This window comes from Drosophila suzukii, chromosome 2R, assembly GCF_043229965.1.
Source record: "Drosophila suzukii chromosome 2R, CBGP_Dsuzu_IsoJpt1.0, whole genome shotgun sequence".
Lineage (NCBI taxonomy): Eukaryota > Metazoa > Arthropoda > Insecta > Diptera > Drosophilidae > Drosophila > Drosophila suzukii.
The window spans coordinates 20,364,733-20,383,727 of record NC_092081.1 but is presented as its reverse complement, the minus strand read 5'-3'; the positions used below and the strand labels follow the sequence as shown (position 1 = coordinate 20,383,727).

The 18,995-nt window shown below is 42.1% G+C and overlaps 5 protein-coding genes across 5 annotated transcripts; 1 reads left to right on the top strand and 4 right to left on the bottom strand.

Annotated features, from left to right (window-relative positions):
- Positions 1–830, top strand: LOC108008233 (uncharacterized). Its single transcript, XM_017072024.4, has one exon. The coding sequence runs from the start codon at positions 103–105 to the stop codon at positions 667–669; it is 567 nt and encodes a 188-aa protein (XP_016927513.4). The 5' UTR covers positions 1–102; the 3' UTR covers positions 670–830.
- A 937-nt stretch (positions 831–1,767) lies between these two features.
- Positions 1,768–2,701, bottom strand: LOC139352497 (putative gustatory receptor 59d). Its single transcript, XM_070994769.1, has 2 exons — positions 1,857–2,701; positions 1,768–1,786 (listed from the first exon to the last, which is right to left on the bottom strand). The coding sequence occupies exons 1-2, from the start codon at positions 2,699–2,701 to the stop codon at positions 1,768–1,770; spliced, it is 864 nt and encodes a 287-aa protein (XP_070850870.1).
- A 3,045-nt stretch (positions 2,702–5,746) lies between these two features.
- Positions 5,747–7,094, bottom strand: LOC136116606 (putative gustatory receptor 59d). Its single transcript, XM_065863518.2, has 2 exons — positions 6,068–7,094; positions 5,747–6,010 (listed from the first exon to the last, which is right to left on the bottom strand). The coding sequence occupies exons 1-2, from the start codon at positions 7,079–7,081 to the stop codon at positions 5,858–5,860; spliced, it is 1,167 nt and encodes a 388-aa protein (XP_065719590.2). The 5' UTR covers positions 7,082–7,094; the 3' UTR covers positions 5,747–5,857.
- Positions 7,095–8,889: 1,795 nt separating this feature from the next.
- LOC139352496 (putative gustatory receptor 59d) lies at positions 8,890–9,819 on the bottom strand. Its single transcript, XM_070994768.1, has 2 exons — positions 8,975–9,819; positions 8,890–8,908 (listed from the first exon to the last, which is right to left on the bottom strand). Exons 1-2 carry the CDS (start codon positions 9,817–9,819, stop codon positions 8,890–8,892), a joined length of 864 nt encoding a protein of 287 aa, XP_070850869.1.
- A 3,262-nt stretch (positions 9,820–13,081) lies between these two features.
- LOC108010310 (uncharacterized) lies at positions 13,082–17,615 on the bottom strand. Its single transcript, XM_017075201.4, has 4 exons — positions 17,459–17,615; positions 17,205–17,388; positions 15,566–16,846; positions 13,082–15,115 (listed from the first exon to the last, which is right to left on the bottom strand). The coding sequence occupies exons 1-4, from the start codon at positions 17,506–17,508 to the stop codon at positions 13,277–13,279; spliced, it is 3,354 nt and encodes a 1,117-aa protein (XP_016930690.2). The 5' UTR covers positions 17,509–17,615; the 3' UTR covers positions 13,082–13,276.
- Positions 17,616–18,995: the final 1,380 nt, after the last annotated feature.

The following is an 18,995-nucleotide window of genomic DNA, read 5'->3' as shown; positions in this document are numbered from 1 at the left end:
CATGGTAGTCCAGTTCTGAATAGTTCGTTAGAAAGCCACCAGAACAGAAGCCGGCAACATCGAAATTCCAAATTTGACTCCGTGACTCTTGACCCGGTGAAAATGTTGGTGGCCACCTTGCAGCCCGGTTTCGTGACAGAGGGCGTGCCTCCGTTATTGGACTGCCGAACACCACCGAATCCCAGGCGCTGCGATGAGGAGTACCTTCTTATTATCCTGGCCCTGTCCATCTCCACCCAGCTGCTCCTGATGCTCTATGTGGGATTCGCCGTCTTGCAGCCTAGTTCCTTGCGAAAGAGACAGTTGAACGAGGGGCAGCGAAGGACCTTTGCTTCCTTCATCTTCCGAAGGTTGCTCCGCCAGCTGGATGAGGCTTTCTGTGGGCAGGACTGCCTCAAAATTCCCGACGAGCAGCGGTTGGGATCCTGCTTAAGGTCCAATGAAAAGGTTTCTCTGGCCATTCAACTGTTCCGACGTGATGCTCTCAAGGTCCTCCAGCCAGGACAGGATCTTTCATCGGACTTGGCCAGCGATGTGTACTATGTGCTGGACGAGGAGGAGCAGGAACTGGATTTCAATGGCTATGGATGCTCACACACCAAGGTAGAGGTCACCGAGGAGCTATTGATGCACTTGTTATACCCGGAACGAATTGACCCCGATGCATAGTGAATTACTACCAAGGATTATCCCAGCACTACAGCTAGACCCTGGGAGGCTGCCTTTTTAGAAAGGTCGCAGAGGTCACCGTCGTTTTCGATCCATCGGTACTAGTGCTTAAATTGATTTGTATTTTTTATAGCCCGTCTTAAAACTGTACTAAGCCCTTACACTAAGAAGCTTTTTTTATTTACATGTTGGCAAACCTGGGAGATGTGTTCCAAATAATAGTTGTAATAAGCGTTGTCTATATCATTATCTAAACTTACAGGGTAAACAATTTTTTTAAATCTTAATGTTACACAGATAAAATTCTGACGTCCTCATCTGAGTTGAAAATGTTCTTAAAAAAAGAACGACATTTTTAAGTTGAAAATGTTTTTATTTTGCTCGAATCAAGTTGAACTGGCAGAATTTAAGTACATTATATGTACAAATAAATTCCTTGGTGTATACTTATCAAAAATATGTTAAATAAAGTTAACTTTTCTCTTCTCACTCACCATTTCGGTCAAATATTGATACCAAAATGTACTTACACGGTTTTTAAGATCGAATGTTCTCATTTCAAGAACAATGTTATCAATTCAAGAACAATATCAATTCAAGTACAATGCTTTTGGATAGTTTCCTCTTTGTAGTTTTTTTTAACCTTGCAAAAGGTATTAGACTATTCCAAAGTTCCCATTAAAAAATATGCTAAAACTTTAAAAATTATGCTGCTTTCAAAGAAACGTTATGCAGTCTAAGAGCTATATAATAAAACTTGACAATTCTAATTTTACTAAAGTTCTCGCCGATCGGGAGACCTTATTATCTAGCTGATAACAAGACATCTTCTTTTTTCCGCTGTGTTTTTATTTATTTATTGTATTTTTAATATTTGAGAACATTTTATAGCATAAGTTCTTCAAGGGGTTTTATACTTGGGCTTAATGAGGTTAGCTACCTGACAATTCCTTTGCAGAGTACTTTACAGACTTTCAATGTCAATTTGAATAAGAAGTATTGTGTGGGCCAACAGGGCATTAAGCATTGCGTAAATTTCAAATCGATCAATTTTAAATAACCCAAGATATCGAAGGCAAAGTGGATTTCGGGCCAGGTTCAGAGTGAAGCCATCGATCTGGAAAAATAATTATACATTTAAAAATCGTAATTGTTCTCAATTTTTTTGACTTACTACTGCCTCTAACCTCTGATCCAAACCTGGTTGAAATAATGTCCGCTGACCTAGAAGTTGGACCATCTCGTCGTGGGTATCCAGCAGGTCAACTATATTGGAGGCGTTCATCGAGAAATCGACGAAGTAAAGTACAATAAGAGTAGTGTAAATTAACATTGCGAACTCGGGGGAGATCATTGATTTAAAATTGTGTTTAATTAAGCTTAATACGAAATATAAGTTCGCCACCAGATGTATATAGTAGGCGATGATCATGGAGGCAACCTGAACTTCGTAGACTCTAGTCAAACGATCGATGAACGCTTGTAAGTCAGATTGGGATTTAGCTATTTTCTCGAAGCGATCGGCAAGGCTGCAGCATGAGGTTATAAAAACCCCAATACGGTTGGGATTCAGGGATCGAGTTTCTGATATAAGCGCTTGCAACTCTTTGTTCAGGAGGATATATCGCCCCCGAATACTCGCCATGGCCACAAAGTACTGCATAACGATCACATGTACAATGACTGTCGTGCTAAAGAGGCCCCAAGTACCAAGGGCCATGTTCAAAGTTAGCTGCTTCCGCATCATAAGCGTAGTGATCACAATATGCACAGTATCCACCGTTGTGGCGCAGAATATCTTGTTAAGGATCCTTTTCCGGCAGTGTGGAAGTATCTCCGGACTGTACTGACGACGGAACGCGTCGCAGACCTGCATAAATTCCTCACGATTCCACCATCGACTGGCTAAAGTCAAGAAAATGCACGTTATGCGAAACACTGATAGAACTATTAGCACGTATTCCTGAAGACAATTCGGCAACTCCCAAGTTTTCACTATTTCATGTACGTTCAACACATAGACAGTCAGCATGATGAAAATAACTAGGTTTGAGCAGACTGCACTTATTGAAGCTCGCTTGGTAACTTGAGCTCGACCTGTTTTAAAATCGATCTCAAAGTTTAACAAGCCAGTTAGACGTCCGATAAAATACGAATAGGATAAACACCATTTGAATAAGTCCACCATTGCGTTATACTGAGAGTTCTCACTGGCTTAGCCGATTCTCTGACTCAATTGTCAGGGCTGAGTCAGAATTTTTGACATGTCTGACTGATTGCCTAAATTAAAATATGATATCGTGTCATCAAAACCCACCTAATTTATCGCTTTAGTAGGGCCGGATTCAGGATTGGATAGTTGCGGTGGGTTTTTCCCAAGAGAGTAGATATGACCGATCCTTTAAATCGATATAGGAATTTATGTATTATTGAAGCTATCGATTCTAAACTTTCCATGCAGATCAAATTTGTAGATTAAGCGGACGACCATATTTAATCGTTTCTTGAGCATCTCTATAGGGAAAATAGAAGTGAACAAGGAAGAACGCTATAGTCGAGTACCTCGACTATCAGATACCCGTTACTCAGCTAAATGGAGATATGCAAGTAGCAAAGCGAGATTAAAATGCGCCACCTACCGGCGGTATACAGATTTAAGCGTTATGGGCGTTAGAGTGGGCGTGGCAAATTTTTTTTGGATCAATCGATAGGTATCGACGAGACCATTACATTTCAGTTAAAATTTTTTATCTAGCATGAAAATTGTGGGCGTCACAGGTTTTTGCGGTTTGTGGGCGTTAAAGTGGGCGTGGCAAACTTTTTTTTGAGTCAATCGATAGGTAATGACAAGACGAATACATTTCAGTTAAAATTTTCTATCTAGCATCAAAACTGTAGGAGTAAAAGTTTTGGGCGGTTTGTGGGCGTTAGAGTGGGCGTGGCAGTCTACTGAAACAAACTTGCGCTGCGTAAGAAGCTCAGGAATCTGCACGCCAAATCTCAATAGCCTAGCTCTCATAGTTTCCGAGATCTCAGCGTTCATCCGGACAGACGGACAGACGGACAGACGGTCAGACGGACAGACGGACAGACGGACAGACGGACATGGCCAGATCGACTCGGCTAGTGATCCTGATCAAGAATATATATACTTTATGGGGTCGGAAACGCTTCCTTCTGCCTGTTACATACTTTCCGACGAATCTAGTATACCCTTTTACTCTACGAGTAACGGGTATAAATATATAGAAAAACAAGGAAGAACGCTACAGTCGAGTACCTCGACTATCAGATACCCGTTACTCAAAGGGAAATGGAGATATGCAAGCAGCAAAGCGAAATTAAAATGCGCCACCTACCGGCGGTAGACAGATTTAAGCGTTATGGGCGTTAGAGTGGGCGTGGCAAAATTATTTTTGGATCAATCGATAGGTATTGACGACACCAATACATTTCAGTTAAAATTTTTTATCTAGCATGCAAATTGTGGGCGTCACAGGTTTTCGCGGTTTGTGGGCGTTTAAGTGGGCGTGGCAAACTTTTTTTTAGGTCAATCGATAGGTATTGATGAGAACAATACATTTCAGTTAAAATTTTCTATCTAGCATCAAAACTGTAGGAGTAAAAGTTTTGGGCGGTTTGTGGGCGTTAGAGTGGGCGTGGCAGTCTACTGAAACAAACTTGCGCTGCGTAAGAAGCTCAGGAATCTGTACGCCAAATCTCAATAGCCTAGCTCTCATAGTTTCCGAGATCTCAGCGTTCATCCGGACGGACAGACAGACGGACAGACGGACAGACGGTCAGACGGACAGACGGACAGACGGACAGACGGACATGGCTAGATCGACTCGGCTAGTGATCCTGATCAAGAATATATATACTTTATGGGGTCGGAAACGCTTCCTTCTGCCTGTTACATACTTTCCGACGAATCTAGTATACCCTTTTACTCTACGAGTAACGGGTATAACAAGGATGAACGCAATAGTCGAGTACCTCGACTATCAGATACCCGTTAATCAAATGGAAATGGAGATATGCAAGCAGCAAAGCGAGACTGAAATGCGCCACCTACCCCTGATCACAATATATAATTATGTGGGCGGTAGACAGATTTAAGCGCTATGGACGTTATAGTGGAAATTGTAGGCGCCACAGGTTTGGGCGGTTTGTGGGCGTTCGAGTGGGCGTGGCAAACTTTTTTTTTGGATCAATCGATACATATTGACTAGACTAATAAATTTCAGTTAAAATTTTTTATCTAGCATATAAATTGTGGGCGCCACAGGTTTGGGCGGTTTGTGGGAGTTAGAGTGGGCGTGGCATATTCGCGTAACAAACTTGCGCTGCGCATTTCTCTATCTTTGATAGCTTCCGAGATATCCGCGTTGATATTTACTATGTTTTGAAGTTTGTGGGCGGCTTGTGGCCGTTAAAGTGGGCGTGGCAAACTTTTTTTTGGAATTAGGAATTGATGAGAACAATACATTTCAGTTAAAATTTGTATTCTAGTATAAAAACTGTAGGAGCCACAGTTTTGAGCGTGATACTCTGCTGAAACAAGCTTGCGCTGCATAAGAAGCTCAGGAAACTGCACGCCAAATCTCAATAGTTTCCGAGATCTCAGCGTTCATCCGGATAGACATACGGACAGACGGACACACGGACAAACGGACAGACGGACATGGCTAGATCGACTCGGCTAGTGATCCTGATCAAGAATATATATACTTTATGGGGTCGGAAAGGCTTCCTTCTGCCTGTTACATACTTTCCGACGAATCTAGTATACCCTTTTACTCTACGTGTAACGGGTATACATATGGTATAACTCTAAAAATTATGCTGCTTTCAAATAAATTGTGTGCAGTGTAAAAGCTATATAATGAAACTTGGCAACTCTCATTTTACTTAGGTATATTTACATGTATACCTTGAACATGATCAAAGTTCCCGCCGATCAAGGGACCATATCATTTACCTGATAACAAAGCAACGATTTGATTGTATGTATTGTATTGAATTGTATTTATTTGTATTGTATTTATAATATTTGAGACACATTTTAAAACAAGGGTATTTATTCTTGGGCTGAACGAGGTAAGCTTCCTGACAATTTCTCAATAACACAATAAATGAAAACTGTTGGATTAAGAATAAACACAATCTTACGAATTTACAGAGTACTTTACAGACCTTCAATGTCAATTTGAATCAGAAGTATTGTGTGGCCCAAAAGGGCATTAAGCATTACAAAAATTTCAAATCGATCAATTTTAAATAACCCAAGATATCGAAGCCTTAATGGATTTCGGGCCAGGTTCAGAGTGAAGCCATCGATCTGGAAAAATAATTTTAAACTTAAAAATCATAATTGTTCTCATTTTGTTTTACTTACTACTGCCTCTAACCTCTGATCCAAACCTGGTTGAAATAATGTCCGCTGGCCTAGAAGTTGGATCATCTCTTCATGGGTATCCCGCAGACCAACTATATTGGAGGCGTTCATCGAGAAATCGACGAAGTAAAGTACAATAAGAGTAGTGTAAACAAACATTACGAACTCGGGGGAGATCATTGATATAAAATTGTATTTAATTAAGATTAATACGAAATATAAGTATACCACCAGATGTAAATAGTAGGCGATGACCAAGGAGGCAACCTGAACTTCGTAGACTCTAGTCAATCGATCGATGAACGCTTGTAAGTCAGATTGGGATTTAGCTATTTTCTCGAAGCGATCGGCAAGGCTGCAACATGTGGTTATAAAAACTCCAATACGGTTGGGATTCAAGGATCGAGTTTCTGATATAAGCGCTTGCAACTCTTTGTTCAGGAGGATATATCGCCCTCGAATACTCGCCATGGCCATGAAGTACTGCATTATGATCACATGTACAACGACCGTCGTGCTAAAGAGGCCCCAAGTACCAAGGGCCATTTTCAAAGTTAGCTGCTTCCGCATCGTAAGCATAGTCTTCACAATATGCACAGTATCCACCGTTGAGACGCAGAATATCTTGTTAAGGATTCTTCTCTGGCAGTACGGAAGTATCTCCGGACTGTACTGGCGACGGAACGCATCGAAGATCTGCATAAATTCCTCACGATTCCACCATCGACTGGCTAAAGTCAGGAAAATGCACATTATGCGAAACACTGATAGAACTATTAGCACGTATTCCTGAAGACGATTCGGCAACTCCCAAGTTTTCACTATTTCATGTAGGTTGAGCACACAGACAGTCAGCATGCTAAAAATAACTAGGTTTGAGCAGACTGCACATATTGAAGCTCGCTTGGTAACTTGAGCTCGACCCGTTTTAAAATCGATCTCAAAGTTTAACATGCCAGTTAGACGTCCAACAAAATACGAATAGGATAAACACCATTTGATTAGGTCCACCATTGTTTTATACTGAATATTGGTTTAGCCAATTTTCAAACTCAAATGTCAGAGCTGAGTCAGAATTTCTGACATGTGTGACTGGTTGATTCAATTAAAATATGATATCGTGTCATCAGAACCCATCTAATTTATCGACTTAGTAGGGACGGATTCAGGATTAGATAGTTGTGGTGGGTTTTTTCCCAAGAGAGGAGATATAACCGATCCTTTAAAGTAATTTAGTTTTGGATCACCTATTTCTAACTGGGCAAATCGATATTGCAATGTATGTATTGTTGAAGCAATAGATTTGTATACCCTTTTAGAGGGTATAATGATTTCGGTCAGAAGTTTGCAACGCAGTGAAGGAGACGTTTCCGACCCCATAAAGGATATATATTCTTGATCAGCATGAATAGGCGAGTCGATCTATCCATGTCCGTCTATCCGTCCGTTTCTTCGCAAGCTAGTCTCTCAGTTCTAAAGCTATCGGGCTGAAACTTTCCCAAAAGTCTTCTTCTTCCTTTTGTAGGTAGTATAAACCGGAACCAGCCGGATCGCACAACTATTTCTTATAGCTCCCTTAGGCTTATCGGAAAAAATAGATATCTTTGGTGTTTTTTAACATATACCCTCCTTAGCTTGGAAATAACATTTTTTAGTTAGTTTTGAATTTCGAATTAAATTTTATCAAAATCGGACAACTATATACAAAAAACAAGGAAGAACGAGTACCTCGACTATCAGATACCCGTTACTCAGCTAAGGGAACCAAAGGGAAATGGAGATCTACAGACAGGAAAGCGAGGTTGAAACGCGCCACCTACCGGCGGTAGACAGATTTAAGCGTTATGGGCGTTAGAGTGGGCGTGGAAAATTTTGTTGGATCAATTGATAGGTATTGACGAGACCAATACATTTCAATTAAAATTTTTATTCTAGCATCAAAACTGTGGGCGTCACAGGTTTGGGCGGCTTGTGGGCGTGGCAAATCTGCACACCAAATCTCAAGCGTTTCCGACCCCATAAAGTAAATATATTCTTGATCAGGATCACTAGCCGAGTCGATCGAGCCATGTCTCGGAAACTAAAAGAGCTAGGCTATTAAGATTTGGCGTGCAGATTCCTGAGCTTCTTACGCAGCGCAAGTTTGTTTCAGCAAAGTGCCACGCCCACTCTAACGCCCAAAAACCGCCCAAAACGGTGGCTCCTACAGTTTTGATGCTAGAATAAAAATTTTAACTGAAATGTATTGTTCCCATCAAAACCTATCGATTTACACAAATAAAGGATTGCCACGCCCACTTTAACGCCCAAAAACCGCCCAAACCTGTGAAGCAATACCTATCGATTGATCAAAAAAAAAATTTGCCACGCTTACTCTAATGCCCATTACGCTTAAATCTGTCTGCCGCCGGTAGGGGGCGCATTTTAATCTCGCTTTGCTGCTTTCAATTCCCTTTTATCCCTTTAGCTGAGTAACGGGTATCTGATAGTCGGGGTACTCGACTATAGCATTTTTCCTTGTTTTATTATTATATTTATAATATTGAGCCACATTTTAAAACATAAGTTCTACAAGGGTATTTATACTTGGGCTTAACGAGGTAAGCTTCCTGACAATTCCTCATTAACACAATCAATGAAAACTGTTGGATTAAGAATAAACACAATCTTACGAATTTACAGAGTTCTTTACAGACCTTCAATGTCAATTTGAATCAGAAGTATTGTGTGGCCCAAAAGGGCATTAAGCATTGCAAAAATTTCAAATCGATCAATTTTAAATAACCCAAGATATCGAAGCCTTAATGGATTTCGGGCCAGGTTCAGGGTGAAGCCATCGATCTGGAAAATAATTATAGATTTAAAAATCGTAGTTCTTATTTTGTTATACTTACTACTGCCTCTAACCTCTGATCAAAATTCAGTTGAAATAATGTCCGCTGACCTAGAAGTTGTACCATCTCTTCGTGGGTATCCAGCAGGCCAACTATAGTAGAGGCGTTCATCGAGAAATCGACGAAGTAAAGTACAATAAGAGTAGTGTAAATAAACATTACGAACTCGGGGGAGATCATTGATATAAAATTGTGTTTAATTAAGCTTAATACGAAATATAAGTTCGCCACCAGATGTAAATAGTAAACGATGACCAAGGAGGCAACCTGAACTTCGTAGACTCTAGTCAAACGATCGATGAACGCTTGTAAATCAGATTGGGACTTAGCTATTTTCTCAAAGCGATCGGCAATGCTGCAACATGTGGTTATAAAAACACCAATACGGTTGGGATTCAGGGACCGAGTTTCTGATATAAGCGCTTGCAACTCTTTGTTCAGGAGGATATATCGCCCCCGAATACTCGCCATGGCCATAAAGTACTGCATAATGATCACATGTACAACGACCGTCGTGCTAAAGAGGCCCCATGCGCCAAGGGTTATGGACAAAGTTAGCTGCTTCCGCATCATAGGCATAGTGATCACAATATGCACAGTATCCACCGTTGTGGCGCAGAATATCTTGTTAAGGATTCTTCTCCGGCAGTACGGAAGTATCTCCGGCCTGTACTGGCGACGGAACGCATCGAAGATCTGCATAAATTCCTCACGATTCCACCATCGACTGGCTAAAGTCAGGAAAATGCACGTTATGCGAAACACTGATAGAACTATAAGCACGTATTCCTGAAGACGGTTCGGCAACTCCCAAGTTTTCACTATTTCATGTAGGTTGAGCACATAGACAGTCAGCATGATGAAAATAACTAGGTTTGAGCCGACTGCACTTATTGAAGATCGCGTGGTAACTTGAGCTCGACCCGTTTTAAAATCGATCTCAAAGTTTAATAAGCCAGTTAGACGTCCAATAAAATACGAATAGGATAAACACCATTTGAATAAGTCCACCATTGTTTTATACTGAACATTGCCTTCGGAGAGTTTTCACTAGTTTACCCAATTCTCTGACTCAAATGTCAAGGCTGAGTCAGAATTTCTGACATGTGTGACTAATTGATTCAATTAAAATATGATATCGTGTCATCAAAACCCATCTAATTTATCGACTTAGTAGGGACGGATTCAGGATTGGATAGTTGTGGTGGTTTTTTTCCCAAGAGAGGAGATATGACCGATCCTTTAAACTAATTAATTAATTTGGATCTCCTATTACTAATTGGGTAAATCGATATAGCAATGTATGTATTATTGAAGCCTTCGATTCTAAACATTCCCAATTGCCTTAAGAAATGTGCATGCAGATCAAATTTGTAGATTAATCTTTTCTTGAGCATCTCTATAGGGGAAATCGAAGCGCAATATTTAAAAAAACAAGGAAGAACGCTATAGTCGAGTACCTCGACTATTAGATACCCATTACTCAGAAAAAGGGACCAAAGGGAGACGGATATATGCAATCAGCAAAGCGAGATTGTAATGCGCCACCCACCCGCTATCTCAATATATGGTTATGTGGGCGGCATGTGGGCGCAAAAGTCCGTTAAACTTTTTTTAGGTCAATAGTTAGGTATTGATGGGAACAATACATTTCAGCTAAAATTTTTATTCTAACATCAAAACTTTAGGACCCACAGTTTTGGGCGGTTTGTGGGCGTAAGAGTGGGCGTGGCACGCTGCTGAAACAAACTTGCGCTAAGTAAGAAGCTCAGGAATCCTCATGCCAAATCCCAAAAGCCTAGCTTTTATAGTTTCCAAGATCTCAGCGTTCATCCGTACGGACAGACAGACGGACAGTCGGACAAACGGACAGACGGACATGGCTAGATGGACTCGGCTAGTGATTCTGATCAAGAATATATATACTTTATGGGATCGGAAACGCTTCCTTCTGCCTGTTACATACTTTCCGACGAATCTAGTATACCCTTTTACTCTACGTGTAACGGGTATACATATGGTGTAACTCTAAAAATTGTTGCTTTCAAATAAATTTTGTGCTGTGTAAAAACTATATAAAGAAACTTGGCAAATCTCTTTTTTGGTAGGTATATTTAGATGTATACCTTAAACAGATGTATAACTCCCCGCCGATCAAGGAACCATATCATTTAGCTGATAACAAAGCAACAACAAAGCAATAATTAGTTTATTTTAAGACATTTTCTTTTTTTCTCAGTTTTTATTTTATTACTATATTTATTTAAACATAAGTTATACAAGGGTGTTTATACATTGGCTTAACGAGGTAAGCTACCTGACAATTCCTTGTTAACACAATGAATGAAAACTGTTGGATTAAGAATAAACACAATCTTACGAATTTACAGAGTACTTTACAGACCTTCAATGTTAATTTGAATCAGAAGTATTGTGTGGCCCACAAGGGCATTAAGCACTGCAAAAATTTCAAATCGATCAATTTTAAATAACCCAAGATATCGAATCCTTAATGGATTTCGGGCCAGGTTTAGAGTGAAGCTATCGATCTGGAAAAATAATGATAAATTTAAAAATCGTAATTGTTCTCATTATGTTTTACTTACTACTGCCTCTAACCTCTGATCCAAACCTTGTTGAAATAATGTCCGCTGACCTAGAAGTTGGACCATCTCTTCGTGGGTATCCAGCAGGCCAACTATATTAGAGGCGTTCATCGAGAAATCGACGAAGTAAAGTACAATAAGAGTAGTGTAAATAAGCACTACGAACTCGTGGAACATCATTGATATAAATACGAAATATAAGTTCGCCACCAGACGTAAATAGTAAGCGATAACCAAGGAGGCAACCTGAACTTCGTAGACTCTAGTCAAACGATCGATGAACGCTTGTAAATCAGATTGGGACTTAGCTATTTTCTCAAAGCGATCGGCAAGGCTGCAACATGTGGTTATAAAAACACCAATTCGGTTGGGATTCAGGGATCGAGTTTCTGATATAAGCGCTTGCAACTCTTTGTTCAGGAGAACATATCGCCCCCGAGTACTCGCCATGGCCATAAAGTACTGCATAATGATCACATGTACAATGACTGTCGTGCTAAAGAGGCCCCATGCGCCAAGGGCCATGGACAAAGTTAGCTGCCTCCGCATCATAAGCGTAGTGATCACAATATGCACAGTATCCACCGTTGTGGCGCAGAAAATCTTGTTAAGGATTCTTCTCCGGCAGTACGGAAGTATCTCCGGACTGTATTGACGACGGAACGCGTCGAAGACCTGGATAAATTCCTCACGATTCCACCACCGACTGGCTAAAGTCAGAAAAATGCACATTATGCGAAACACTGATAGAACTATTAGCACGTGTTCCTGAAGACGGTTCGGCAACTCCCAAGTTTTCACTATTTCATGTACGTTCAACACATAGAGAGTCAGCATGGTAAAAATAACTAGGTTAGAACAGACTGCAATTATTGAAGATCGCGTGGTAACTTGAGCTCGACCCGTTTTGAAATCGATCTCAAAGTTTAACATGCCAGTTAGACGTCCAACAAAATACGAATAGGATAAACACCATTTGATTAGGTCCACCATTGTTTTATACTGAATATTGGTTTAGCCAATTTTCAAACTCAAATGTCAGAGCTGAGTCAGAATTTCTGACATGTGTGACTGGTTGATTCAATTAAAATATGATATCGTGTCATCAGAACCCATCTAATTTATCGACTTAGTAGGGACGGATTCAGGATTGGATAGTTGTGGTGGGTTTTTGTACCCCAGAGTCGAGATAGGACCGATCCTTTAAAGCAAATTGTTATTGGATCACGTATTACTAATTTTACTAAATCGATACAGCGATGTATTTTTTGAGCTATCGATGTTTAGCTTATGCAGTTTTCTTAAGATATGTACACGCAGATAACGTTTTTTGAACATGCAGACGTCTTAATCTTTTGTGAGCATTTCTGTAATCGATAAGTGATTTATAAAAAAAAAATATTATTTCTGGATTAACGCATTTTAAGTTTTTAAGTGCAGAATCTTTAAAACAGGATAAAGAAACAAAGAACATTTCTGTATAGTTAACTCAATTCCATTTAATAAGCCATGTATTGAAAGTAAATTACATTGTTATATATGTTTTATTCAAGGAAGTAAAATAATCAATTATATTTGATAGATGGCCAGATGTTAGGATCTTACTATGGAAAAACCATTACAAATTTGACACACTAAAATTTAGTTCCAGTTCTTCAGTTAGGCCTTCGCTTGTTCCTTTAGGATGGGGATCTTTAGATGAAGTAGATCTAATCATTCTCCTCTTTTTCGTCACAGTTGCAGCACTTCTTCTTCTTGGTAGTCTCGGTTTTGGGTGGACATGCTCTGGCCATGCTCACGGGATCTGCCAGTGGGAACTGTTTGTTATATAACGGTTTGGGTCCACGTTCCGTCGGATAATCGGAGGGCATGTGAGCCTTGCAGGGACCGCATTCGGGGCCACCACCACCGGTCATCACTCCCTTGCTGTGACCGCTCTGGACACCCATGCCACGCATCTGTTGACCACCACCGGCTCCTCCGCCTCCCTTGGAGCACTCACAATCATCATCATGGGGAAACGAGGGTCGGTTGGTGCCCACCGAATGGGTGGAGCGCCAATCGGTCTGGGATTCAGTTGTGATACCACCACAATGGGGACATATAGAGCTGGCGGGTGGTGCTGGTGGCGGTAGGGCTCTTCCTTGACCTTGACCCGCCGAACAAGCGCAATCCTCTGGAGCTTCGTATTGCTGTGGCTTCGGCTGAGCGCATTCCGGAACGGGAGCCTGCTGCACCTTCTCCGCTCCACCATTGCAACCGCAATCCTCTTGCGGAGGATCCGGGCAATCATTCCTGCCACAACCATCGCATTCGGAGTCCCTCGGCGTCTCCTTTTCCGCGGGGCACCCGTCGTCCACCTTGTCGGTCACTGGGAAGTAGTGACCCGTCAGGGGGTCCTGATCATGTTGCTCCTTTAGATCCTCCTCGCCCATGCAGCCACATGGTCCCTCTGATTGCTGCTGACTCTTGAGATGATGCGAGCAATCTTGCGGCTGTGGCTTCGAGGTGCAATCCTGTTGCTTCTGTTCCGACTGCAGCTGCTGCTGCTGCCTTTGGAACTCCTGTTGCTGCTGCTGTTGCTGCTGTTTGCAATCCTGTTGCTTCTGTTGCTGCTGCATCTGCTGCAACTCCTGCTCGTCCATGGCGCACTCGCAGTCGTCCTCTTTGAGTGGTTGCTGTCGTGGTACAACAATGAGTCCTGCTCCCTTTTGGTGCTGCTCGGAGCAAGGACAATCCGGATCGTGCTGCACTCCCAGAGTTCGCTGCTGTGGCTGCTGAGATCCTACGCCGCCGGAGCAATCATGATCTGGAGGAGATCGCTGCATTTGCGTCTGCGATTGCTGGTGCTTCTGCGTTCCACACACTCCACAACTGGCGGCACTTGGAGCACCCTTTGCCGAGGAGGAGCAATCCCTGCCCTGCGTTCCTGGCTGTTGCTGCTGGGATCTCGCTCCGCATGAGCAATCAGGTCCATGTTGTCCTGGTTGCATATGTGATCTCTGCATTTGAGCTTGGGATTGCTGTGGTTTTTGTGATCCACAAACTCCACAGCTCCCTGCATTGTTGCCCTGCTGCTGCTGTGATTTCTGATGTTGCTGGCCTGCTCCTGGCCCACAGGAGCAGCTTCCATCCAATCCTGCATGTCCTTGCTGCGCCTGAGATCTTTGCTTTTGGGCAATGCCGCAGGAGCAACCATCATCCGTCTGCTGCTTCTGGTGACCATTACTCCCAGAGTTGCGTGTACTCGTGGCAGTGGAGGATTTGTTGGATGCGGCACCCACTGCAGAGGGAGCACCACATATACAGGACTTCTTGGAAGGCTGCTCCTCCATGTTCGCCTCGCTGGTGATGATGTACTCGTTGCCCCTGGCCGTCTTCTCCCCTCGGGCCTTGCACTTGCACCCCTCGTCCAGGTCGTCGGCCAGGCTTATGTCCTTTCCGTACTTGCAGAGGAACTCGATGACCACCCCGTTGGTCCAGCCGTATCCCACTGGAGTGTGCTCTGGACAAGCCCCTCCGGAAGTGCCGAATTCCTCGCAGAAGTACTGGAACAAGAACGGGAAAACGTGATTAGGGGACTGCCATTTTACACAGAATAATTTTTGAAAGGCAGGTCTTTCTCTGACAGGCTCTGAGACCTGTATGACAATGTGGCAAACGTGAAAGTTGATTCTATGACATGGTGAAGGTCGTAAAATATATTTCATTAAGTAGAGTTCTGGTGAGTTAACTAAGAAGAATCAATTCCATGTTTGATACATACAATATATCAATATATAAAGGTAAAAGCAAAAGAAATTCTCGACATAACTTTAAAAATACCAGGTGCAATACTATTTGCGCGAAAACAAATGATGTAAGCGTCATCTTTATATATAACTACCAGCCTAAATTTCATCAATTTTTTAAATAATTGATCGAATCATTTAAAAATATAACGATTTATTGTCTTTCAATTAAAAAACATCGATGTTTTATATACAAGACCAACTTACCTTCTCGAACATGAAGCTTTCGTACTTGTAGGCTGCATAATTGGACTTCACCCAGCGATGGGCCCACCGTTTGGACATGGCCTTGGCCTGCGGAGTGCCCAGGTTATCCAGTCCCTCGACGACCAGGAACATCATGGGCGGGAAGACATTGGGGTAGTCCCACTTCTGGCCCGATTCCTTGTTCAACGTATAGGGTACACCCCCATACTGCTCATCCAAGTTGTTGGTTCTGATGTACTGGATCACACCCTTGGACACCTTATCGGTGTCCACCAGGGGAAAGGCCCTGGCCCACAATGGAGCAAAGTTGGTGCAACAGAAGTAGTTCCTAGGCTTATTGTTTACCAGATCGTAGTCAAGCCAAATCCCAGCCTGGGCGTTCCACAGATTATCCCTAATGGCCTTTACCAAAGCACAGGCTTTATCCTGATACTCATCGGCCTTTTGGGTATTGCCCGCTTTGCGATTGAACTCTGCTAGAATCTTGCCACTCCGAAAGACGATGGCATTTAGTTCCACGGGCACAATGGCAGAGGTTTTGGTGTCCCTGAGAGATCCCTCATTGGAACCATCAGCAGTGACAAACCAACGAGAACTAAACTCCATACCAGATTCGGAGGCCGATTTGAGTTCAGTGTACATAACCTCACGGGACACAGGAGACTGAATGCGGGCCACACTCTCCAGATCTTCTCTATAAGCCTCGGGTCTCGGACCCGCTGAAGAATCCCTATATTGATACATGGTCTTGCCTTTCACCTGAACCGAATGTTTGCTTATAAAGGTATCGTACTCGGTCTCCAATAGGGGCAATGATTTAATGGCGTACTTCTCATCCCTGGTCACCTCCACATAGGCCTTGACCATCATTATCAAGAGAGGCGGATTCGTGCGACCCGAACAGTAAATCCTTCCACATCCGGGCACAAAACCATATTGCTGGACTAGTGACAAAAAGTTGTCTATCATTCCCCGAGCTGTTTGATGCATGCCACACTGCAGTAAACCCCGAACAATCCAAAACGAATCCCAGTAGCGATACTCCCGACAATCCGAGGAGGGTACTATAAAAGGGTTGGGGGTATAGAGTATGGAATAGTGATCGGGGTTCTCCTTGACTTCATCTTTAATCCGCCGGCCCAACTGCTTCCACAGTCGATTGACATCCGATCCAAACTGCTTTATTTCGGGATCAGATATCCTGATAAGAAACGAGGGCTGGGCCTTCCAATCCGGCGGAACCCAAGGTTCCAACTCCGAACCAGGATCATTGAAGTGTTTCTAGGGATAAAAAAATTTTAATATTATAAATATGTTTACAACAAAAAATATTACCCATTTTATAAGCAATATATAATGGGGTTTTTAAAGTTTCCAAGGAGTTTAAACAAGGTTTTATTCCTGCACACAAAAAAGCACTTGATATTATCAATAAATGTTCTATAGTACAGGTATAATAATAAAATAATAAATCGATGTTTTTGATAATATCGCTAGCTCTCCTTCCTGCATAAATAAGACATGATAACAGTAGTATTTTACAATATATCAAAATTGATATAGATCTTATTTTTGTTGTGTGCATTTAAAAAATTCCTACAACATAGTTTTTAGACATATAGAACTTTGCCTTTATTACCTCGACAAACATTTGCAGGAACCTCAGGGAGCCATCGTTCTTGCGGCAATTGCTGAACATATTGAAGTCGGCCAGCGTTTGGGCAGGTGTGAAAATGCAGCTCATGTCCACAAAGTGTTTGCAGTCGGGAAACAACTTTGACCTCTGGACAGCATCCAGCAGGGGACCCTCGCAGAAAACACCCCTAGGGTGGGAAAAATCACATAGCAACCATTTAGGGGGAAGTCAAAAATCCAGGACCCTCCAGGACTCACCTGTTCTCCCCGCCCAGAGTCAGTGCACCGCAGCGGCACTTATTTGCCATCTTCTACGAACGATTTTTGAGTGTTTTTAGGCAAAGGCCAAGCTGAGTGACTGATAACCAAGCCGAGTTCGGTTTTGGGCCGAAAACTGAATCCCAGGCAACTGGGATATTTGGGGTGTTCTGGGGTGGCATAAATCAAAAAAACGAGCAGCAGCCTCTGTTATATTGACCATTAAAGCAAATTTGTCGACATTTGCCATTAAGAGTCAACAATGCTCGGCCATAAATCAGCGTAAATAGACAGGAAGCGCCTGCGAATCCTCAGCTCCTTCCAGGGCCACACATTTATTTTAAATTACCATAAATGCCCCTGACCGAAAACGAAAGCAAAACAAGAGCAGCGTGGCGAACTTTGCCTAAAAGCTATTGGCCTCTGTGTCCATTTGTAATTTCCAGACGATTTATCAAACCAGCCAAAGGCGGCCAGGGGAAGTCGAGGGCCAGAAGTCGGAGGTCGGAGGTCGGAGTGGAAATGGGAATGGAAATGGCGCAGAAAATGCTCTTCAAGTGGCCATGGCCATGACCATGGATGGCCGGCAGATTTGAGTTCAAATAAAGTAAAAATTCTTCGATTCCTGGACAATCAAATTGGATGGGTTGGCGGGATGGGATGGGATGGGATGGTGGGCAATCAGCCGCGGGCGCGCACTTCATAAATTCCTCGAGAAGACTCACCCACTTGAATGCAAGTTTTTGGCTTCGGCATCTTTATGGAAACTTCTCAAAGCGGAGAAATCGAGGAAACACGGAAATTAGCCTTGTCGCAATCGCATTCTCTGTCGTCTGCAAAGTTTCAATTGAATTTTCGTCCGGCAAAAAATTGCAGCAGCTTAAACTTTCCGCCATGTTCGAGAACAGATCCGCCAAATAATTAATTTTGCATATGTGAAAATGCAGCCAGAGGTTGTGCAAAGGGAGTCCTGACACTTGTCCTGACACTTGACCCGCTGGCAATGTGATCAACTTAACGAGCTGCGAGAAGTGAGTCATGGAGTCGCTGCACTGGGAAAAGGATCAAAAGAATCACAATCCCCACTTCAAGGTATTAATTTTTTAAAATTTATTTAACTAGTTGATTTCCTGCAGTTTTTTTGGGAAAACACAAAATCATAAAATAAAATAAAACGTCTAACATAAAAGTTATTCGAAATACATGATATAAATAAATATCTTAAATAGCAAACGACAAACTACGCTTTAAAATTGGACGAAATCAATAAGTATTTTCTGTGGTGATGAATTTTTTCATCAGGTGAAATATATCTAAAAATATCATATTTGATTTCCGGAATATAACAGAATACACCAATAACCTTTTGTTAGTCTATTTATTAAATAAAAATTGCAAACAAAATTGTATAATATCAAAGCATACCACAATCCTTTAAATGGGTCCATTCTTATTTTCTTTAAATATATTTCTGTGGTGCTGCATTTTGTTTCCATCAAGTAACTAAAAATCATCCAACCAAAAATAAAACGCCAAA